The 24982-nt window shown below is 41.3% G+C and overlaps 1 protein-coding gene across 1 annotated transcript in view; it reads right to left on the bottom strand.

Moving 5' to 3' along the window:
* The window catches only part of kif15 (kinesin family member 15), a 186375-nt gene that overhangs the window by 135022 nt on the left and 26371 nt on the right, over window positions 1-24982 (bottom strand). The window contains exons 6-8 of the mRNA XM_072250391.1: window positions 5999-6096; window positions 5442-5621; window positions 4725-4934 (exon numbers count right to left, since the gene is read on the bottom strand). Coding sequence (XP_072106492.1) covers window positions 4725-4934; window positions 5442-5621; window positions 5999-6096 — 488 coding nt within the window. The remainder of the gene's footprint in view (window positions 1-4724; window positions 4935-5441; window positions 5622-5998; window positions 6097-24982) is intronic.

Here is a 24982-nt window from a genome sequence, read left to right as displayed (position 1 = left end):
AGATTTTTTGCGAAAGTTTTGCTTCCTCAGAATTTTTTTTTATATGAAACTGCTTGAAGCTGAACATAAATACAATTTCAGACTGCTTGTTTCATGTAGGAATTTGGAGAAACAAGAAATGAACTGTTATTGAATATATCAGAATCAGGTTTATTATCACCAGCATGTGACATGAAATTTGTTAACTTAGCAGCAGTAGTTCAATGCAATACATAATCTAGCAGAGAGAAAAAATAATAAATAAAACATAATAGTAATAAGTAAACAAGTAAATCAATAATGTATGTTGAATAGATTTTTAAGAAATGTTCAAAAACAGAAATACTGGATATTGAAAAAAAAATGAGGTAGTGTCCAAAGATTCAATGTCCATTTAGGAATCGGATGGCAGAGGGGATGAAGCTGTTCCTGAATCACTGAGTGTGTGCCTTCAGCCTTCTGTACCTTCTACATGATGGTAACAGTGAGAAAAAGGCATTCCCTGGGTGCTGGAGGTCCTTGGTAATAAACGCTGCCTTTCTGAGACACCACTCCCTAAAGATGTCCTGGGTACTTTGTAGGCTTGTGCCCAAGATGGAGCTCAGTGATACAGCCTGTCAGAATGCTCTCCACGGTATAACTATAGAAGTTTTTCAGTGTATTTGTTGACATGCCAAATCTCTTCAAACTCCTAATAAGGTCTAGCCAATGTCTTGCCTTCTTTATAACTACATCAATATGTTGGGACCAGGTTAGATCCTCAGAGAGCTTGACACCCAGGAACTTGAAACTGCTCACTCTCTCCACTTCTGATCCCTCTATGAGGATTGGTATGTGTTCCTTCGTTTTACCCTTCCTGAAGTCCACAATCAGCTTTCATCTTACTGACGTTGAGTGCCAGGTTGTTGCTGCGGCACCACTCCACTAGTTGGCATATCTCACTCCTGTACGCCCTCTCATCACCACCTGAGATTCTACCAACAATGGTTGTATCATCAGCAAATTTATAGATGGCATTTGAGTTATGCCTAGCCACACAGTCATGGGTATAGAGAGAGCAGAGCAGTGGGCTAAGCACACACCCCTGAGGTGCGCCAGTGTTGATTGTCAGCGAGGAGAATCTGTCATCACCAATCCACACAGACTGTGGTCTTCCGGTTAGGAAGTCGAGGATCCAATTGCAGAGGGAGATACAGAAGCCCAGGTTCTGCAACTTCTCAATCAGGATTGTGGGATTGATGGTATTAAATGCTGAGCTATAGTCAATGAACAGCATCCTGACGTAGGTGTTTGTGTTGTCCAGGTGGTCTAAAGCCGCATGGAGAGCCATTGAGACTGCGTCTGCCATTGACCTATTGTGGCGATAGGCAAATTGCAATGGGTCCAGAGCCTTGCTGAAGCAGGAGTTCAGTCTAGTCATGACCAACCTCTCAAAGCATATCATCACTGTCAATGTGAATGCTACCGGGCGATAGTCATTAAGGCAGCTCATATTTGCGTTTAACATAGAAACATAGAAAACCTACAGCACAATACAGGCCCTTCGGTCCACAAAGTTGTGCCAAATCATGTCCCTACCTTAGAAATTACTAGGCTTACCTATAGCCCTCTATTTTTTTAAGCTCCATGTACCTATCCAAAAGTCTCTTAAAAGACCCTATCGTATCTGCCTCCACCACCATTGTCAGCAGCCCATTCCACGCACTCACCACTCCCTGAGTAAAAAAACTTACCCTTGACATCCTCTGTACCTATTCCCCAGCACCTTAAACCTGTGTCCTCTTGTGGCAACTATTTCAGCCCTGAGAAGAAGCCTCTGACTATCCACACGATCATGCCTCTCATCATCTTATACACCTCTATCAGGTCACCTCTCATCCTCCGTCGCTCCAAGGAGAAAAGGCCGAGTTCACTCAACCTATTTTCATAAGGCATGCTCCCCAGTCCAGGCAACGTCCTTGTAAATCTCCTCTGCACCTTTTCTATGGTTTCCACATCCTTCCTGTAGTGAGGCGACCAGAAATGAGCACAGTACTCCAAGTGGGGTCTGACCAGGGTCCTATATAGCTGCAACATTATCTCTCAGCTCCTAAATTCAATTCCACGATTGATGAAGGCCAATACACCGTACGCCTTCTTAACCACAGAGTCAACCTGTACAGCTGCTTTGAGGGTCCTATGGACTCACATCGCAAGATCCCTCTGATCCTCCACACTGCCAAGAGTCTTACCATTAATACTATATTCTGCCAAATTGCATTATGGTGCAAACCGCTTTGCAATAGTTCAACTGAGCTAAAAATATTTTGTTAATGAATTTCATTTGTACTCATTTGGTTCTTGCTTAAGTGCCCAACAATAATCAGCTAGCATTGATGGATTCCAGTTGCCCTGATACCATTTCTCCATGACCGCAATGTCCTGGTGAAACCTTTCACCGTGCATTTCACTGACAGCGCCAAGATTTGCAGGGAAGAAGTCTAAATGGGAATGCAAAAAATGAATCTTTAGTAACATAGTTTTGTATGTTTGACGCATGTTGTCAACCAGCTGCACGTTTGGTACTCTGTAGTTGCCAAAATTTACAACATCCTTGAATGCCTTCTTTATGAGGTTTTCTCTGTCAATTTCTTTGAATTGTCTGTCATTGATGACCTGTTTAATTTGTGGACCAGAAAAATGCCTTCCTTACTCTTGGTATTAGTTATTCTGGGAAATATTGGTTTCAAATATCAAAATCCTTCACGGAAATTTATAGCCTTTCTAAAACCTGTCCATCCATGCAGCATCTGCCCTGCCTAGACATGCCTGGACAAGATAGCAAACTTTTCAGCTTATATTGTAGGCAACATTTTAATTGACTTGAATTATGAATCAAAATTGGAAAAATACAGGCAATTTTAAAAAAAATAGTGCATGATAGAGAAATTTCATGTTGATTTTCATGATCAGCAGCCTAAAATCCACATGGTATACCCAAAAGTATTAAGGAAGCAAAATTTGTTGTCCAGTATAGGTGGAGGGGTAGTGGCTGTTGGTAAAAAATGAAGTCAAATCCTTAGAAAATGGTGGTATAGGTTCTGAAGAAGTAGAATCTTTATGGAGAGTGTTTAGAAACTGCAAGAGTAAAGAGATCCTTCACTATCTCAGAAAAGTAGCCACGAGGTGGGAAACAAATTACAACGGGAAATAGAAAAGGCATGTCAAAAGGGCAATGTTACAATAGTCATGAGCAATTTCAATATGCAGGTAGACTGGGAAAAATTGGGTAGGTGCTAAATCCCAAGAGAGGGAACTTATAGAATGCCTACAAGATGGCTTTTTAAGAGAAGCGTGTGGCTGAGCCCACTAGTGGAAAGGCAATTCTGGATTGGCTGTCGTGTAACGAACCAGATTTGATTAGGAAGCTTAAGCGAAAGCCTGAGGAGCAGGTGATCATAATCTGATAGAATTCATCTGGAGTTTGAAAGGGAGAGCAAAAACCAGATGTATCAGTATTACAGAGGAGGAAAGGGAATGACAGAAGCATGAAAGAGAAGCTAACCATAGTTCATTGGAAGGGAACATTAGCAAGGAGAATGGCAGAACAGCAATGGCTAGAGTTTCCAGGAGCAGTTTGGCAGGTGTAGGATAGATTCAACCCAAAGTTGAAGTATTCAAAAGGGAGGGTAATGCAACCATGGCTGACAAGGGTGTCAAAGACAGCATAAAAGAACTTTGTGCCCCTCTAGCCACCAGCAAGGTCTCAAAGGATTGGAGAGTTGCTAGTGTTGTTTCTTTGCTCAAACTGTGAAACAGGGATCCATAGCAACTTGGCCATTTGGATTTAGAATCTACCTGACAAAGGATAATGGTCATTGGGAAGTTATTCTGACTGGAGTTCCGTGGCTCCTGGAAATCTATGGGGATCTGGGAGATTCATAGTGGGACGTCTATTCTCTGTGATATACATATGCACGTAATGGCTTTGATGAAAATGTGGATGGGTGGGTCAGCAAACTTACTGGCAACATTGTGAATGGTGTGGAAGTTTGGCAAAGGATACAGTGAGATACAGATCAGTGGAAAATGGTAGATGAAGTTTAATCCAGTCAAATATGAGCCGTTGCACTTTGGGAGATCAAATGTTAAAGGAAAATACATGGTCGGTTGAAAAGGGGTGGTGCATGATATGCTTGCCTTCATTGATCAAGGCATTGTGAAGAGTCCATAAGAGATATTGCAGCTTTATACAACTCTGGTTAGGTCACATATGGAGTATTGCATTCAACTCTGGTCATCATTATTAAGGATGTGGAAACTTTGGAGAGGGTTTAATAGAAAAGGCTTACCAGATTGTTGCCTGGATTAAGGAGGCATATGATACAAGAAGAAGTAGAAGTTCATAAAATTATGAGGCATACTGTAGATAGCTGAGATCAAAAAGTCAAAATGTGTAATAATAGAGGGCATGCATTTAAGGAACAGAGGCAAGTGCTAACAGATACAATAGAAGCATTTAAGAGGCTAATGAATATGCAGGAAAGGAGGGACATGGACCAGGGCAGTAGGTACCATTGGGTCACATCAGATAGGATCACATCAACAAAATCTCAATAATTGGAAAAATTCTTTACCAAAAGTGAAAAAAAGAACTTCTAAAGCACAATTAGCTATGGTGGCTGCAGATTTTATTTAATTCTTAAAAGCTACAATTATACAGATATTTATTGATTTCTTAATAGCAGACACCAAACTGTCATTACCTTTAATCGCAGCCCTTCAGCTTGTGTATCTTTCTGTCGTTCTGATCCTGCTAAATCAACGAGGTTTAGCCGTGACGTTCGAATGCAAACCAGAGAGTTAATCTTTTCCTTTGACTCTATGGCAAGTGTAAAGACAGCATGGGATCGTGATGACTCTCGATTCATTGAAGTAGATGCCACACTTCGATTTCGCCATCCCATAGACAACACCTGTTGAGAATTTTAAATGTTTTATTTCTTTCCCACACCACTATCCACCATCCCCATAATTTTCCTCTTATTTGGGCACTTGCTTTGACTTACTGTGCCCTTGTTAATAATCTGTGGGTTGCAAGTAGGTGAATTAACTTTAATGCCATTTTAGTTCATCCAATTTGTATGGAATAGTCAAATTTAAGCCTAAAGGACCCAAGCATTTCAAGAACGGTTGAGAAATGCTCAAATAACAATGGACTGATATCAAAACAAAATGATTTAATATGTGGATGAGAACATAAATTTTGTTGCACATTTCATTATAGAGGTTAGTATATTAAAATTGAAAGGATGTTTCACAATAATTCCCTTTTGAACAGCAAATGTTCACAATATAAACCCCTCTTTAGCACATGACCTGGCCTATATTATGAAACACAGCAGCAGGATATTCTGTATGAAAACTACTGAAACAAGTAGTTACTTGCTCACAACATTGCAGGGTAAATGACACTAAATTACCTGATAGGCTTCAGCTGCTGATGTAACAACCTGTTCAATTACTCCTTCCAAAAAAACACCAGTTTTTATGCTTTCTCGAAGAAACAGACCAGATGAAGCAGCGTCTAAAAGGTCAAATATTTGCTCGTTGTATATCTCAATGAAGGAGCACTTGCACAGAAAGCTTCTTGTTCCTCCACCCTGTTAAACAGATATACTTTAAATGTCAAGAATCAAAGTTTGGCAGCCTGACTCCACGGAAGCTCACTCATCTTTGGCATAGAAAGCTATGCACACATTTGAGTGTGATGGTATATCACTCAAGTTCTAGGAAAAATTGTAATTCACTCAGCACAGGTGAACCTTCAGAAAGATGAACTGGAGTACTGTTCACTTATTCTTTTTGTTCAAACTGAATTTTCTTGGTGCTGACAACATTCTTCCCCAGATCATAAGATAGACTAACCAAGCATTCATACAAGTCATGCAAATTCACTGTGTGAACTGATTAAATCTAACATAATACAATTATTTTTACAAGGAAATGAATTTAAAAAGCACAAAAATAAAAAAAATACCTTTTCCTTTTCACGATTGATCAAGTAAAATAGGTATTCAAGGCTGCGAGGAATTATTCCCCTCAGATTGTGAGTGAAGTTGTCAGATTTAGAGGGACCTGTTAACACACATTTTCATAATGAATATCATAAAAGTTGATGATTGAAAATTTGAGAATACAGACAGAGCAAACAAGTTTCCAAAGATTAAATGCAGGAGATAATTTGGCAACACAGCATAGGGCTTTAGAATAACAAAAAATTTATTTTTACAGATCAAGGATGCAAAGCAAAGCTTCACTTTCAGTTCATTATAACAAATTCTAGCCTTCATCAAACCCAAGCTGGCCAAGGAGGACCAAATAACATTGCAAAAGAAAATCTGATCAACCTTTTCATAGAATTGCAGGAACCAGCTAGTGAACTCCCACAGAAATAATTGAGATTATGATCCTATATCTGCATCGTGTCACTGACATTAATGCTTTCTCTACATCTATGTATGACTAAAAACTAGCAGTACAGAAGTATGATTAATAACTGTAGTGAGCTCTGATTGGAAGTACAGAAAAGCTGTATTAATAAACAGGTTTATTAAATCCACTGCTCACATCAATACTGTTACATATTTATACCTCAAGTACTGATAATATGCAAAAGATATTAATGAAACATCGTATTTTAACCTTCCAAATCAAATTGTCCCTTTCAATTTCTTAATGGGTCAACTTATACGCAACATACCCCAGAGTTAATCTGAAACCTGTATCGACCCGAAACATCAACTGTACTTTTTTCCATAGATGAGTTCCTCCAGCATTTTGTGTGTGTTGCTCGGACTTACAGCAACTGCAGATTTTCTCGTTTGTGATTTCCCAATGGTATAGGGATTACAACAGTCATACAGAAAGTAAACAAGTCGGACTCCCTTGGGGGCGCTAGATGGAGTAGGTCGCATTATGGCTTTGCTCCGTTCATTTTTCAATTTCTTTACTACCCTTACACTATCTATATCAATTCCACATTTTAATTCCACATCCCATTCCCATCCACGGCCTCCGCTACTGTAAAGATGAAGCCACACTCAGGTTGGAGGAACAACACCTTATATTCCGTCTGGATAGCCTCCAACCTGATGGCATGAACATCGACTTCTCTAACTTCCGCTAAGGCCCCACCTCCCCCTCGTACCCCATCTGTTACTCATTTTTATGCACACATTCTTTCTCTCACTCTCCTTTTTCTCCCTCTGTCCCTCTGAATATACCTCTTGCCCATCCTCTAGGTCCCCCCCTCCCCCCGTCTTTCTTCCCGGACCGGTAATGGAAATGGAAAGAAAGGTGGTGTCTCTGAACAGCCTAAACAGTCTCAAATTACTTTGGAGGCTATCTCGATGCTCTTGGATGAAAAGCTCGATAAAAGATTTGCTACTTTGGAAGTATTGTTAAAGGAGAACGAAAGTAGATTGGCAGCAGTTCAAAAGGAGAACGAAAAACAGCAGCGGCAAATTTCAGAACTTACTGAAGCTGGGAAACAGAGAGATTGCAGATTGAATTTTTTGGAAAAGAAATTAACTTCGATCATTCATACATTGGAGCAGTACAAAGTCAAGGTTATCGATTTGGAGAGTCGTAGTTTGAGACAGAATTTGCGAATAATAGGACTCAGTGAAGACTTTGAGAGCAGGGATATTACTAAATTTTCTCCTCAATTCTTAATGGAGGTCTTTGGCTCTGAGGTTTTTTCTTCTCCTCCTATACTCGACGGTGCGCATTGGGCGTTGAGACCCAAACCGTCAAAAGAGTTAAAACCGTGCCCTGTGATTCTTTGTTTTCACTATGTGAATACTAGGAGCATTTAATTCGAATTGCTCGTCAGAAAGGAATTATTGAGCATCAAAATCTTAAGTTTCTTCTGGTTGAGGATTATTTTCCTGAGGTAATGGAAGAAAGATCGCATTTTAAATTGGTGATGTCGGAATTATATCAAAGGAATTTCCGACCAGCTTTGCTATAGCCTGCTCGTCTAGGGGTTGTTCTGCCTGATAAATCGTGTAAGTGGTTTAAATCCATGAATGACGCACAACAATTTCTTGAGGATCAATGTTTGAGCTTGGATGTCTAATAAATTTACTGCTTCTCTATGTTTGTATACATCTGGTTTATTAGTTAATAACCAGCTTATAGATTTGGACATTTGAAGTTTGCCGAACTTTGCCCTTGGGTTGATTCTACTCGTACTTGTTTTGGCGTACGGATGTTTATTATGTTTCTATGTTAAAGTTCCTTGCTTTTTCCTTTATCATTTTACTTCTTTCTTTTTAACTGTTTGATTTTGAAAATTATTAAAATTCTGAATTGGTGATTATTTGTTTTTTCTTGAAATATTATTAAGATTGTATTCTGCTTCATTTTTTAAGACGTCTTTTAAAATGGTCTGTAAATGGTTGCTTTTTTTCTTAACATGTGTTTGGCATTCCTTTCATAATGCTTTGACTATGGGTGTTTTTTTAATTTTTTTAAATTTGGAGACTTGCCCTCAAGAGAGATGGGGTAGGGAGGTTCTTAGATAGTTTTCTGGCTGTCCATTGGCTAGGTTTCGGGTCTTTGTGGGTGGGGGGGGTGGGACTATTTTTAGTTTAATATTTTTAATTTGGGCTGATTTGAAATTACAAAAATGTCTGTATTGTCGTAACTTCCAGTTCCTCTTTAAACTTTTTTCCCTCTTCCTGATTCATGAATTTCCTATGCAATATGTTTAACCCTTTACATACTATATAGTTTATTTAAGGAAAATGGATAATATTATTAACTTTGTTTCATGGAATACGAACGGTTTGAATCATCCAATTAAACGGAAGAAGATTTTAAAAGTTTTTCGTAGATTGAATGCTTAGATTATCTTTGCACAGGAGACTCATGTGCAGAAGGAGAATAAACAGCTTTCTTTTAGGTTTTGGAAAGAGCAACAATTTCATTCTAACTCATTGACTAAGGTGAAAGGTGTTTCTACTCTTATAGACTCCTCGATCTCATTTGTTCACTATGATACAATCTCAGACCCCTATGGTAGATTTCTATTAATTACTGGTTTACTTTATAACCAAAAAGTAGTTTTAACTCTGGTAAAGCACCTGGTCTGGATGGGTATACAGCTGAATTTTTAAAATCTTTTTCAGATTTACTTTATCCCTGGTTATGTAGAATTTTTAAAGATGCTTTATTTGTTGGTAAATTATTACAATCCTTTTATGAAGCATTTATTTCTTTAATTCCTAAAAAAGATAAAGATCCCACATGTCTGTACATCATACAGACCTATATCTTTGTTGAATGTGGATTCTAAAATCTTTTCCAAAATATTAGCAATTAGTTTGGAGAAGGTATTGCCACAAATTGTCTCCAAAGATCAGACAGGATTTATTAAAAATCTTTATTCACATTTTAATGTTAGGAGGTTAATGAACATTGTATACACTACTTCATCTAATACTCCAGAATGTGTTATTTCGCTTGATGCGGAGAAGGCGTTTGACAGACTTGAATGGGAATATTTATTTAATATACTTGAGAAATTTAATTTTAGCTCAAAATTTATATCTTGGATCCAATTGATATATCATACACTTTTGGCTTCTGTATTTACCAAAAATCAGAGATCCCCTTTTTTAGGCTTTTTCGAGGTACTCGACGGGGCTGTCCTTTAAGCCCTTTACTATTTGATATTGCCCTGGAGCCCTTGGCAATCGCTCTTCGTGATTCACCCAATATATTTGGCATTATTCATGGGAATGGGACGCATAAAGTATCACTATATGCAGATGACCTGCTACTATATGTCTGTAACCCAGAGAACTCCATTCCTGCAGTAATAACACTACTTGCTCAGTTTAGTAGTTTCTCTGTTATAAATTGTATCTTAATAAGATTGTGCTTTTTTCCCATTAAATATGCAAGTTCCAATTTATAGAAAATCACCATTTAGATTGGTTACTGATTATTTTATTTGGGTGCTGAAATTACTAAGAAGCATAAGGATCTATTTAGTTAATTTTTTTTTACCTTTAATTGATCATGTTAAACAAATGTTTACTAAATGGTCCCCATTGTCCTTATCTTTGATTGGTCAAATTAATGCTATTAAGATGATTATTTTACCTAAATTTCTGTATCTATTTCAGGTGGTTTCAATTTTCATCCCTAAATCTTTTTTTGATATTATTGACTCTAAAATTTCTTCATATATATGGCAGAACAGAAATCCTAGGTTAAGTAAGAAATATTTACAGAAATCAAAAAAGGAAGGCAGTTTGGTTTTGCCAAATCTTACATTTTATTATTGGGCAATTAATATTCAATATTTAATGTTTTGGACACAAGAGTTGGATGAAACTCGATGTCCTCGAGCGTCAGTCTGTACAGGGGTTTTCATTGGCTTCTATTTTAGGCGCTGCACTTCCCTTTACACTTACTAAATTGAATAAACAAATGATAAATCCAATAATTAAACATACAATACGAATACGGTTTCAATTTTGTAAATTTTTTGGATTGAATAAATTTATCCTGTCAAATTCTATTATATATAATTTTTTTTCTTTCAACCATCTAGAATTGATCAAGCTTTTCTTTTAAGGAAAACAAAGGGAATAACATGTTTTCCTGATTTATTCATGGATGATGGTTTTATGTCTTTTGAACAGTTGTCTAATAAATATAATTTGCCTAGATCATACTTTTTCAGATATTTACAGATTAGAACCTTTCTGAATGTTATTTTACCTACCTTTCTGATATCAAATCAAACTGAAGTTAAAGCAAAAAATGTTAAGTTTAAATCCCTATCAGAAGAGTTTAATAGCATTTATGATTTAATTATGAAAATATGCTTAGGTACTTCTGATAAAATTAAGAATGAGTGGGAAAGAGAACTTATGATATCTTTACCTACAGAGAAATGGGAGAAAATTCTTCAACTAGTTAATACTTCTTCAATGTGTGCCAGACACGCTTTGATACAATTTAAGGTGGTTCATAGGGCTCATATGTCCAAGGATAAGTTAGCTCGCTTTTACTGCCATGTAAATCCTGTTTGTGATAGATGTAATTCTGAGGTAGCTTCCTTGACACATATGTTCTGGTCTTGTCCTCTTCTAGAAAAATATTGGAAAGATATTTTTGATATTATTTCAGTAGTTCTGCATATTGATTTACAACCTCATCCTGTTACTACAATTTTTGGACTACCAGTGATAGACTCCAGTCATTTATCCTCATCTGCTTGTCGTCTAATTGCGTTTGTTACATTAATAGCCAGAAGATCCATTTTACTTAAATAGAAAGATTCAAATCCCCCCTACTACATTTCAATGGTTTCCCCAAATGATAGCATGCTTAAACTTGGAAAAAATTAGGAACGTTACTATGGATCCTTTGGTTAAATTTGAAGAAACTGGGAAACCATTTATTCAATATTTTCATATGATGTAAGCTGACCCTTTCTGAATCCTTTGTAGCAATTTTTTGTTCATGTATAGAGGAGCAGAGTTAACGACAAATAATAATTTTAGCTGATGAAATATGGCAGCCCAATCTTTGTTTTTTCCTAGGTTTAGTTTTTTTTAGTTTAGGGTTTTTTTCCTCTTTATAAATTATCTTTTTCATGGTTAACTACTAAGAGATTGGGAGGCTAAACTACATTTGTTACTTGGAATCTGTGCTTGTACATGTTAACCGTTATTAATGTAATCCCTATCTCTTTGTATCATTATTATTATGTTTATTAATTTTGAAACTTACTAAAAAGATTGAAAAAGAAAAGAAACAAGTCCCCTCAGCCCAGCACATCCATGCCAAACCTCTTGCCCACCTACATAATCTCAATTGCCCACAATATGTCCGTAACTGTCTCCATCATCTCTGCAGGCAAAGCATTTCAGCTCCCATCTACCTCATGCGAAAAATTTCATCCTCAGATCCCCCCAAACCTCTCACCCTAAACCTATACTCCTATCTTTAAAACCCCCACAATGGGGCCCTCACGGCTATCAGATCACCCTCAGCCTACTCCACTCCACGGAAAACATATCCAGAATGACAAACAGTCTGCAGGAATTTTAGTTAGTCAACCAGCATCAAGGGTGGGAAAGAAATTGACATTTCTGGTCAAAACCCTGCAACAGGATGACAATTCTTTCTTCACTATTTCTGCTGCTCGAACTGCCAAGCTCTTCTGAGATATTAAAGGGGTTGGGAAATGATTTTCGGACTCTTGTGAACAACGGGTTAAAATTGCTACAGACCTTTGTTCGTCTACGGCAAAGGTACCGGAGGATTGGAGGCAGGCGAATGTTGTCCCCTTGTTAAAAAAAGGTAGTAGGGTTTGTCCGGGTACTTATAAACCAGTGAGCCTTACGTCTATGGTGGAAAGCTGTTGGAAAAGATTCTTAGAGATAGGATCTATGGGCATTTAGAGAATCATGGTCTGATCAGGGACAGTCAGCATGGCTTTGTAAAGGGCAGATCGTGTCTAACAAGCCTGATAGTGTTCTTTGAGGTGACCAGGCATATAGATGAGGGTAGTGCAGTGGATGTGATCTATATGGATTTTAGTAAGGCATTTGACAAGGTTCCACACGGTAGGCTTATTCAGAAAGTCAGAAGGCATGGGATCCAGGGAAGTTTGGCCAGGTGGATTCAGAATTGGCTTTCCTGCAGAAAGCAGAGGGTCATGGTGGAGGGAGTACATTCGGATTGGAGGGTTGTGACTAGTGGTGTCCCACAGGGATCAGTTGTGGGACTTCTACTTTTCGTGATTTTTATGAATGTCCCGGATGTGGGGGTAGAAGAGTGGGCTAGCAAGCTTGCAGACGACACAAAGGTTGGTGGTGTTGTAGATAGTGTAGAAGATTGTCAAAGATTGCAGGGAGACATTGATAAGATGCAGAAGTGGGCTGAGAAGTGGCAGATGGAGTTCAACCCGGAGAAGTGTGAGGTGGTACACTTTGGAAGGACAAACTCCAAGGCAGAGTACAAAGTAAATGGCAGGATACTTGGTAGTGTGGAGGAGTAGAGGGATCTGGGGGTACATGTCCATAGATCCCTGAAAGTTGCCTCACAGGTAGATAGGGTAGTTACGAAAGCTTATGGGGTGTTTAAGAGTCGTGAGGTAATGATGCAGCTCTATAAAACTCTGGTTAGGCCACACTTGGAGTACTGTGTCCAGTTCTGGTTGTCTCACTATAGGAAGGATGTGGAAGCATTGGAAAGGGTACAGAGGAGATTTATCAGGATGCTGCCTGGTTTAGAGAGTATGGATTATGATCGGAGATTAAGGGAGCTAGAGCTTTACTCTTTGGAGAGAAGGAGGATGACAGGAGACATGATAGAGGTATACAAGATATTAAGAGGAATAGATAGAGTGGATAGCCAGCACCTCTTCCCCAGGGCACCACTGCTCAATACAAGAGGACATGGCTTTAAGGTAAGGGGTGGGAAGTTCAAGGGGCATATTAGAGGACGGTTTTTTACTCAGAGAGTGGTTGGTGCGTGGAATGCACTGCCTGAGTCAGTGGTGGAGGCAGATACACTAGTGAAGTTTAAGAGACTACTAGACAGGTATATGGAGGAATTTAAGGTGGAGGGTTATATGGGAGGCAGGGTTTGAGGGTCGGCACAACGTTGTGGGCCAAAGGCCTGTACTGTGCTGTACTATTCTGTTCTGACTGATAACCTTGCAGATGTTATGCTTTGTGGATCGAAAGCGCAAGGATTGAGCTAAGCATGTTTTTTTGTCATGTAAGCTAGGTCTACAAATTGTAATACTTCTAAGTTGGACAAAGTTTCGATACAAACTCACAACCCTTGTCTCACCTGGAGAATGGGATGTGGTAACACTGTCCAAACGAATGTGAAACAATGGTTGAAAAAGCGAGGGGCCATCTCATCCTGCACGTTTCCTGAGGTTGATGACCTTTGGTCTAGTAAGGCAACCAAGGGGTCCATGTCTTAAAATACTACTGTTGCTAGGCATGTGACTATGGAGGTAGCTTGGAAAATTGTTTCCTGCTACATGACAGAAAGGATATAAAAAGGACTCTGTATCTGTGTGCGGGGAGAGAGAAACCACTGGTACGGATTCCGTGTGTGCCCGAGAAGTGCGCTCTCTCTCCAGTAGCAAGCTACTAATAAAGCAGTTGCTTTATCTCCCATAGTACTGTGTGTTCCTGCATTGGGTAATAGGTGATAATTAGAAGTAAGGTTTAACAGTTTGGCGAGCCAGCCAGGAGTCCAAGACGAGGCATTCCCGTGAGACGGCATCAGCGATCAGCTCGGTGGCAATGACCTGAGATGGATGGGCCCACAAGGTAAGATTTACTTTGTACTCTCTCATTAATTGTCCACCTTGACAACTCCTTCGCTGGCAGGTAATCCTCTGACGGATTCCTGAAGAACCATTAAGATTATCTCCATAAGGAGAGTGGGCTTGAGGATTCGCCCTGGTACGAGAAGAGTGGGTTTGAGGCTTCAACCCGGATAACAGTTAGAGGATTTACTGGAGTAAGCTTACAATAATTTGCCTGTCTCGGACACCCCGCCTTGGACCGATTGTTAAGAGGGGAAATCCCCCACGTGAAGGTCAGATCCCTGAAGTGGGTGCAAAGAGACACGGCACAAAATTAACGGATTAAAGGAAAACGGGTCAGACCCTTGATTAAGTCAGGACCCGACACCCCCTTGCTCAAAATTTGTAAGGAGAATCCCAGGGACGAAAATTATTTCCGTAAATTATCTGCCTCATTAAATAAGAAACTGGGAGATGGAATGTAGCCATTAGGAGGGACCTGGGATGTGGAAAAATGCATTCAAGCAGAGGAGGCAATGTGGAGAAGAAATTCAGGGGAAAAATGGAAAATTTTAATGTCAACATGAAGAAAAAACGGCCGAGGAATTAACCAATAAGTCTAGACAAAGTAGTTGGGAACACAATGCACGTCGAAGAGGGATTAGTGTATGTGACAGGGAAGGCAAACCCAAGCCATGGGAACTATCAGTGTGAGGAGCATGATAAAGGGCAGAAAAGGAGGGAGAAAACCAGAGAAGGAACTGGACGGGGACATGAGGGTGCTAATTACCAGGGTAAAACGAAGGTACCTCTGGACTTGTCTGGATTCCTAATGTTGTTCCAAAATGAGACCAATGACACAGACGAAACAGAGGAGGATTGGTTAGTGCGACCCACAGCCCCCGTTTATCCTCCCTTCCCGCAACCACAGGCAACACAACCACCACGCCCGTACTCTCCCCAAGCCCCCATAGGCAGGAACCGTATCGGGAGTTGGGACAATTCACCGACCTGATAGCTGGCAGAACTGGGAGTCAAACTAAACAGCAGTCGAAGGAAAAGCCCTCCTGACTGCCGGTGTCCAAAAGAAGGGGCAGAAGGAGGAATTGTTTGGTAGGAGATGGACCCTTGATAGACCCAGATGAGGAGTACGATGATGACGATCCTTTTGGGCCGGGGGCCCCGAGTGCTAGTACTCCCCAACTGTTGCCAATCCAAATTGTTCCTCATCCCCATGGAAATGCTCAGCACCCTACTCTGCAGGTTTATACCCCCTGGAAACCAAATGAAATGTGCATGATCATGGGCAAGGCACCTAATCACAAGATGAATCCTGACGATTTTACAGACTATATAATAGGTACCATTCAAATGTATCAGGCTACTCCCCAAGATCTTTTAGTCTATGTTGTATAGCTCTCACTCAAGATGAACGGACCAAATGATACGAGGGGCTGGATAATCATAGTAATCGTCGGGCATTTTCAGCAGCAACCCATGACCCCCAGCAACTGGTAGACAAGATTAAACGAGTTCTTAAAACAACCCCCCAGCAGCCCATTGACATGAATAAAGTCTTAGAATGTAGACCAAAGGATAAAGAAGACAGTACTGACTTTTGGGACCGTTTCTGTTCCTCCTACACGACTTATGCCAGGGATACTGCATATAATACTGGAATCCCTCACCCCAGTTTAATGCTATTCTCTTGCAATGTATCCCTGAGAATATCACTACTGCTATAAGGATCAACAATATGAATTGGTCAGATAACTCACGACCCCAAATGAAGCAAGCGCTCATTTTTTACTGGAACCCGCCTTAGCGGCTATGCCATTGCGAATGACTTAGCTGTGGTCGAGTCAGCATCCTTACAACCTCCTGCCTCAGCACACCCTCTCCATGAACTGTTTGTTCTTTTGCCATCAGGCAAACTTTACAGGAGCATTAAAACTAAAACCACAAGACTACTAAACAGCTTCCTTCCACAGGCAGTCAGACTGCTAAATAGCTTCTCTACCTGACTCTGCTTTGGACACTTTTAACTTGCACTGGACGCTCATAACTTGATTTTAACTGTCATGTGGCTGTTGTGTTTTACTATCTATTGTTATGTTTATTATTTAGTGTTGCGTTTGTTATGTTATGATTGCACTGCTCCTGGGAAACGCTGTCTCATTCTGCCCTGAAGAGCTAATGTATGGTTAGAATGACAATAAAGTTTTTTGAATTTGAATTTGAATTTGAAAAGGCAGAACTATTTGCCTTGACGAGAGCCTGTACACTGGCCAAGGATAAAGTGGCCAATATCCTTACTGACTCCCATTATGCTTTTGGGGTGGCTCATGACTTTGGGCAATTGTGGGCCCACTGGGGATTCCTCACTTCCACAGGAACACCTATCCAGAATGCTTCGTATGTAAAGAACCTCCTCAGTGCCATCCTCCTCCCAAAACAATTGGCTATCATCAAGTGCTCAGTGCATCTCTCCGACTCCTCTTCAGTCACCCAAGGTAATATTCAGACAGACAGGGAAGCCAAATTAGTGGCGCAGACTGCCATTTATATTGTCTCCACGGCAGAGAAATTGGCCTTGGCCTGTAGGCCAACCACGACAACGAAGAGTATTCCAGACTTGGACACTGTCTAACAACTACTGGGGGACGCCACGATTCAGAAAAACTAATCTGGAAGACGCGTGGGTGTTCGCACTCTGCGTCCGAGAGCCTCTGGCTCACTGCAGTTGGCCAAGTATGTATACCTGACGCTTTGTTACCAATGCTTATTGATTGCCTGCATACCGACACGCACCTTGGCAGGGGGGGAATGAGTAACATTTTATTACGCACCTGGTGGCACCCTAGATTGAAAGAGGCGGCACAGGAGAAAATACGATCATGTCTGATATGCCAACAAGCAAACTCGGGAAAAGGACTAAAATGAGCCCCAGGAAAAACTCCCTTGCCAAGTGGTCCTTTTGAATGCATTCAGCTTGATTTTATCGAACTACCTCGTGTTATAAGTATTGTTTAGTGATTGTAGATGTGTTCAGTATATGGATTGAAGCCTTTCCGACCACCAATAATAAAGCTTGCACAGTGGTAAGGTTGTTACTTACAGAGATTATACTCGGGGTACCCAGACAGATAAGTTTGGACAATGGTCCTCATTTTGTGGGAAATATAAATAAAGAGCTATGCGAGATGCTGCACATTGAAGAGCAGTTTCATTGTGCCTACCACCCGAAGGCTGCAGAAGTAGTGGAACGGGCTGACGGCACCCTGAAAAATAAACTGACTAAGTTAATATCCAAAACCGGACTGAACTGGCTGAAGGTCCTTCCAACAGGAATTCTGCAGGTGCTGGAAATTCAAGCAACACACATCAAAGTTGCTGGTGAATGCAGCAGGCCAGGCAGCATCTTTAGGAAGAGGTGCAGTCGACGTTTCAGGCCAAGACCCTTCGTCAGGACTAACTGCCTGTTAACTGCACGTCGACTGCACCTCTTGTTAGAGATGCTGCCTGGCCTGCTGCGTTCACCAGCAACTTTTATGCGTGTTGCTTGAATTTCCAGCATCTGCAGAATTCCTGTTGTTTGCGTTTTTAAATTCACTACTGCGAAGCCTCTTCCGGTGATGCCTACACCGAAGAAGTTTAGATCCTCTCTTTGATGGGAGTTCAGTGAAACCATCTCTCACTGCTCCCCATCTGTAATTTCTTCGGCTCTTCAACTTTTCGACCACACTTTGACTCAGACTCGCTATCACAGCCATACATCCTTTCTTGGAACGTGCCTCTGTCGCCAACTTACTCCAGTTGGCTTTAGGATTCATTTCCGGGCCTCTCAATTTGGACCTTCTGAGGATCCCAGGTACTCACATTTTATTGACTCTGCCTCTCGCCGCTTCTCCCGTCAAGCTCTGAAGGTGACTCTCTCCGCCATGAGGAGGTACTTGGTGTCCCTACCCCAGACCCTTCCACACCTTCGGGACACTTTCTTCGCCGTCTGTAATGGTCCTACCCGTTATTTCATCCTCCGTCGGATTCACGCCTGCAATCGCTGTTTTTTTGACTTTGTCATGTTAGGCAAAGATCGCAAGATCTTACATCTACGCACTCCAGAGCCTGCTGACCATGAAACTAGCAGGCATGAACTTCAGATTGCGGCCTCTGCCGTTGATCTCGCCGGCTCCAACACCTCAGGGCATATTCAAAACCCGGACTCCAGCAACGACCATGGACACCTTCACAGCGATTGCGCAACCACCAACTGCGACTCCAGCCTTGAACTCCAGGCCGGGTCTTCACGTGCTGCTGTTGTGACTCCCGTCTCCCCTTCCCCCACCACCACTCCGCAGCCCCGTCTTCCTCAGATTTAGCAGTTAGTCCTGACGAAGGGTCTCCGCCTGAAACGTCGACTGCACCTCTTCCTAGAGATGCTGCCTGGCCTGCTGCGTTCACCAGCAACTTTTATGTGTGAAGGTCCTTCCATTAGCTTTATACCATATGAGAATTACTCCCCATTCCACTACTGGAGTATCTGCAGCTGAAATTGTTTATGGACGTCCTGGAAGGGTCCCATGGGATGCTAACACACAGCCTCCCACCCAAGTTGACCTTAATATTATGGGGGATGAATTGCGAAGGTATTTCAAGCAATTAACATCCTCTCTAAAGTTTCTTTATTCTCAGGTGCAGGAGGCATTTAAGTCACAGGAAAACCCAGAGGCGGAGTGGCCAGATTTGAAAATTGGAGATTCAGTACTGATAAGGGATTGGGAGCACCCCAAGTTTGGACCCCAGTGGAAAGGACCTTTTCAGATCCTTCTCCAAACGCCCACAGCAATAAAAGTACAAGGTCACGACCGGTGGATTCACCTGAGCAATTGTAAGCGATGGTCGCTGGACGAAAAGTGATTGTTGTTGGACTTGGACTCTATGTTTGTACTAACAGATACTTTGGAAAGTAATCTCTTTTATGAAACGCATATGCGATTATATGGTAATAGAACTGTATGTTATCCCTTAGCTCAATCTGTGGAGACACTATTCGTGGCTAACCCATCGGAAAGGAGGTGGGAGGGTTTAGTGGAAGAGGATAGGTCAGGCAGAAAGTGTAAAGGTGATAAGGGAAGGTTTACAAGAGGGAGTAGGGGACGGTGTGTGGTAAGTCTGAACGGTACCTCTGGGAGGACCTCTGAGAATTGGCAATCCAAGTGCTGGGGAGCTCAGTCCTGTCTAAAGGCACGAATGCAACGAAATGACGATCGGGAAGAGGGACGTTGCGTCACTAACTCGAGCCATGTGGGCACCCAAAGCTACCCTTTCTGTTTCCAGGGATTAGGGTGGGGGTGTGTAATTGTCAAAGTCCCTAAGAACATCCCCTGCATTGAAAAGCAGTGTCTGAGTCATGATTGCAGGATAAAACAAGGGAAGTTTGCATGTACCTGTATTCGAGAAATGTGTGTTTCCCTACCCAAAGGGAGTTAGTATGTATGTGGTCATTGTAATGGGACCCATGTTTCTAGAGGGACAATATCACTAGCTTTCACCTCAATATACCGCTCTGAACATACCAGGTATCAGAAAATATTTTCTTCTGGTAGTTCCACATGCTACCGGGCAAAGAGCAGCTATGTGTTCCCCTTTAACGGAACTTATACCACGGCTGCCTCTACTATTCGCAGTAGGAACGATTAGCCCTCTCACTGTTCCTTGCCCGCAGGAAGCTCACATTCAACAACGACTGGTGGCTCGATTCATCAGTAAAGAACTTTGTGTGGATTATAAGAACCCAGTAACTCTGGGATCATCTTTGGGCTATGGATTCCTGAGTACTCTCTCTCTGGGGGGTTCGGCAGGGACCATAGCCGCAAAAAAAATCGCAACTACCTCATCTGTGGGCTGACGGCATTGGAACAGCACAATGGAGGGCCTGGAGGCAATCAACCAAGAAATAGCAGAACTCAACTTTACACTCTGCAGACCCGGTATGCCGTGGACTACCAGTTAGCTCAGCAAGGGGGGTGTGTGCCATAGCTGGGGATAAGTGCATCACTCATGTCAGGGACGAGTCCTATAATGTCTCTCACGCAATTCTAGAGATTCAGGAGCAGTTAGATAGTTTTATGCAAGGGTCAGTCAGAGGAGAAGGGGGCTCAGCTGGTTGCTAGGGGAATCTTGGGGCTCCTATCTCCTGCATGGGCTAATCATTCTTGTCGCAATTATCATTGAGTGTTGTGTACTGTTGACCTGTTTAAACACTTGCTGCAAGGCTTTTGCTACCAAATTAGCGGCACTGTTTTCAGCCCCAATTTAATTGTGTTATCATGGAATGATAAAAAGGAGGGAATGAGATATTAAAGGGTTAAAGGGATCGGGAAATGATTTTCGGACTCTTGTGAATAACAGGTTAAAATTGCTACAGACCTTTGTTTGTTCTGTTCTGACTGATAACCTTGCAGATGTTATGCTTTGTGGATCGAAAGCGCAAGGTTTAAGCTAAGCGTTTTTTTTGTCGTGTAAGGTTCGATAGGAACTCACAACCCTTGTCTCACCTGCAGAACGGGATGTGGTAAAACTGTCCAAACAAATGTGAAACTATGGTTGAAAAAGCAAGGAGCCATCTCATCCTGCACATTTCCTGAGGTTGATGACCTTTGATCTAGTAAGGCAACCAAGGGGTCTATGTCTTAAAATACTACTGTTGCTAGGCATGTGACTATGAGGGGGTCGCTAGGAAAATTGTTTCCTGCGACGTGACAGAAAGGATATAAAAAGGATATAAAAATATCTGTGTGCAAGGAGAGACCACTGGTACAAATCCCATGTGTATCCGAGAAGTGTGCTCTCTCTCCGGTAGCGAGCTACAAATAAAGAAGCAGTTGCTTTATCTCCTGTAGTACTGTGTTCTTGCATTGGGTAACAGGTGATAATTAGAAGTAAGGTTTAACACTTCCAACAGATTGCTGGTTGCTCCAGATTCTAACAGCTGCAGTCTTGTGGCCAGTCTCTCCATACAACTGTAATACTCCAATCCTGATCAGCCATCTCTTCAAATTATTCAACATCCACAAGGTGATGGGATCAGAACCACACACAATACTTCAGGTAAGAGCTTATACCTATAAATTATAAACAGCCCTTAAATACCATGCTAAGGGAATAAAAGCAAGCATCTATTTACCTTAAAAGTTGCTGGTGAACGCAGCAGGCCAGGCAGCACCTCTTCCTAGAGAAGCTGCCTGGCCTGCTGCGTTCACCAGCAACTTTTATGTGTGTTGCTTGAATTTCCAGCATCTGCAGAATTCCTGTTGCATCCATTTACCTTCTTCACCACCACATCCACCTATGCTGCCACTTTAAAGGATCCATGGAGTTGTATCCCAAGTCCCTCTATTCATCCACACTGTCTAGGGTCCCACCAATTTTGTATGTCCAACCCTAGCTGGACTTCCCAAAGTGCATCACCTTGCATTTGCCAGAATTTAGCTCTATTTACCACCACCAGCTTTCCAGATGATCGACATCTTTCTGCAGCCTTAAAAGATCTTTCTTGCTGCCTACATCACCAATTTTTATATTTAACTTGTCACACCGCATACATTAATATCCAACTCCTACAAACAATTCTCATTGGATATTTTTGGTCAGACATCCCTTCATAAAAGTATCCATCCACCACCTTCTGCCGATCACCGAACCAATTTTGGACTTATCCTGAACCTTCTGGAGTAGCTAACTATATGTAATCTTGTCAAAGGCTTTAAGATCCATATAGACATCATCACACCACCCTCATTAATAATGCTTAGTTACCACATCAAAAAAAAAAGTCACAATCTATAAGACAAGATTTCCAGGAATAAAGTTATGCTACCTGTCCCTAATCATTCTCTACTTTTCCTAGTGCAGATAAATCAGATAAATACTCCACCTTAGAAATTTGACAGATAGTTTCCCTACCACAGATTACTGAGCCACGGTTACATGGGTTATCGTTGTTTCATTTGCCAAACACAGGAAGCATATTTACCAACTTCCAGTCATCCAGTACTTCACCAGTGACGAACAACGATCAAAAGTGTTCCAGCAATCTCCTTTACATCTCATAGGTCCTGGGCATCTGTATACCTTTGTGTACCTCAAGACATTAAGCACCCCACCACCCTTCTCAACACTCAAGAACATCACCATCCTTCTCGCTGAACTCCTCTTCTCAAAGATTTTTCTCCTCAATACATATTTCTCATCTGTTTTCATCTAGAGCATTGTCTACATGCCCCATCTCCACCCACAGATTGCCTTTGTAGTTCCCGAGTTATTCTTAACCTGGTTGCTCTTGCAATTAATATACAGTGGCAAGCAAAAGTTTGGGCACCCTGGTCAAGATTTCTGTTACTGTGAATAGCTAACAGAAAATCAGGTCAATAAAAGATGACCTGATTTCCAAAAGGCATAAAGTTAAAGATGACACATTTCTTTAACATTTTAAGCAAGATTACTTTATTTCCATCTTTTACAGTTTCAAAATAACAAAAAAGGAAAAGGGCCCGAAGCTAAAGTTTGGTCACCCTGCATGGTCAGTACTTAGTAACTTAGTACTTCTAGTTCTGTGAGATTCTTGGGCTGTCTTGCATGCACTGCTCTTTTGAGATTTATCCACAGATTTGATGATGTTTAGGTCGGGGGACTGTGCGGGCCATGGCAAAACCTTCAGCTTACACCTCTTGACGTAGTCCATTGTGGATTTTGAGGTGTGTTTAGGATCATTATCCTGTTGTAGAAGCCATCCTCTTTTCATCTTCAGCTTCTTTACAGACGGTGTGATGTTTGCTTCCAGGATTTGCTGGTATTTCATTGAATTCATTCTTCCCTCTATCAGTCAAATGTTCCCCGTGCCACTGGCTGCAACACAAGCCCAAAGCATGATCGATCCACCCCGGTGCTTAACAGTTGAAGAGGTGTTCTTTTCATGAAATTCTGCACCCTTTTTTCTCCAAACATACCTTCGCTCATTGCGGCCAAAAAGCTCTATTTTATCTTCATCAGTCCACAGGACTTGTTTCCAAAATGCATCAGGCTTATTTAGATGTTCCTTTGCAAACTTCTGATGCTGAATTTTGTAGTGAGGACGGAGGAGAGGTTTTCTTCTGATGACTCTTCCATGAAGGTCATATTTGTGCAGGTGTCACTGCACAGTAGAACAGTGCACCACCACTCCAGAGTCTGCTAAATCTTCCTGAAGGTCTTTTGCAGTCAAACAGGGGTTTTGATTTGCCTTTCTAGCAATCCTTCAAGCAGTTCTCTCGGAATTTTTTCTTGGTCTTCCAGACCTCAACTTGACCTCCACCATTCCTGTTAACTGTCATTTCTTAATTACATTACGAACCAAGGAAATGGCTACCTGAAAACGCTTTGCTATCTTCTGATAGCCTTCTCATGCTGTGTGGGCATCATTTATTTTAATTTTCAGAGTGCTTGGCAGCTGCTTAGAGGAGTCCATGGATGCTAATTTTTGGGACAAGGTTTGAGGAGTCAGGGTATTTATAAAGCTTGAAATTTGCATCACCTGGCCTTTCCTAACGATGACTGTGAACAAGCCAGAGCCCTAACAAGCTAATTAAGGTCTGAGACCTTGGTAAAAGTTATCTGAGAGCTCAAATCTCCTGGGGTGCCCAAACTTTTGCATAGTGCTCCTTTCCTTTTCTTCACTCCAAAATTGTACAAAACAAAAATAATACACTAATCTTGCTTAAAATGTTGAAAAGAATGTTTCATCTTTAACTTTATGACTTTTGGAGATCAGTTCATCTTCTGCTCACTTAACTATTCACAGTAACAGAAATTTTGACCGGGGTGCCCAAACTTTTGCATGATACTGTACACTTACTGGCCACTTTACTAGTTACCTTCTGTATCTAGTAAAGTGGTCTCTGAGTGTACAGTATGTTCATGGTCTTCTGCTGCTGTAAATCATTATTTCAAGGTTTGACATGTTATGTGATCATCGATACTCTTTTGCACACAACTGTAACGCATGGTTATTTGAGTTACAGTCAACTTGAACCAGTCTGGCCATTCTCCTCTGACGTCTTTCATTAACAAGACATTTCCACCCAGAACTGCTGCTCATCCGGCGTTTATGTTTTCGGACAATTCTCTGTAAACTCCAGAGACTGCTGTACAGAAAAATGAGATTAACAGTTTCTGAGATGCTCAAACCACCCTGTCTGGCACCAAAAATCATTCCACAATCAAAGTCACTTGGATCACATTTCTTCCCCATTCTGATGTTTGGTATGAAGAAATGAACCTTTTGATCCTGGCTGCATGCTTTTATGCATTAAGTTGCATCTTTCTCCAAGATGGCACCGCATACAGCAGCCATATTGCAAGCTCCATACCAACTTTACAGTGTACTGCTAATTTCTGCAATTTCCTTCACCATTTCTTGTTCAAGCAGCTGACAGTAACATCAGATATGATTGACTGACTCTTCAGGGGATCAGGAAGACTGCTTTTACTCACAACCTGCCACCTTTTCTACACTGGAAACCCCTACTTACACGATCCATGGGAGGCTCATTACCTCAGAAGTGGCGCCATAGGCGAGGGAGAAGGGCTAGCGCCAGTGTCCTGGTAAGATTGAAACAGCATGCT

This window comes from Mobula birostris, unplaced genomic scaffold, assembly GCF_030028105.1.
Source record: "Mobula birostris isolate sMobBir1 unplaced genomic scaffold, sMobBir1.hap1 scaffold_296, whole genome shotgun sequence".
Classification (NCBI taxonomy): Eukaryota; Metazoa; Chordata; class Chondrichthyes; order Myliobatiformes; family Myliobatidae; genus Mobula; species Mobula birostris.
This window is presented reverse-complemented; position numbering and strand designations above follow the sequence as displayed.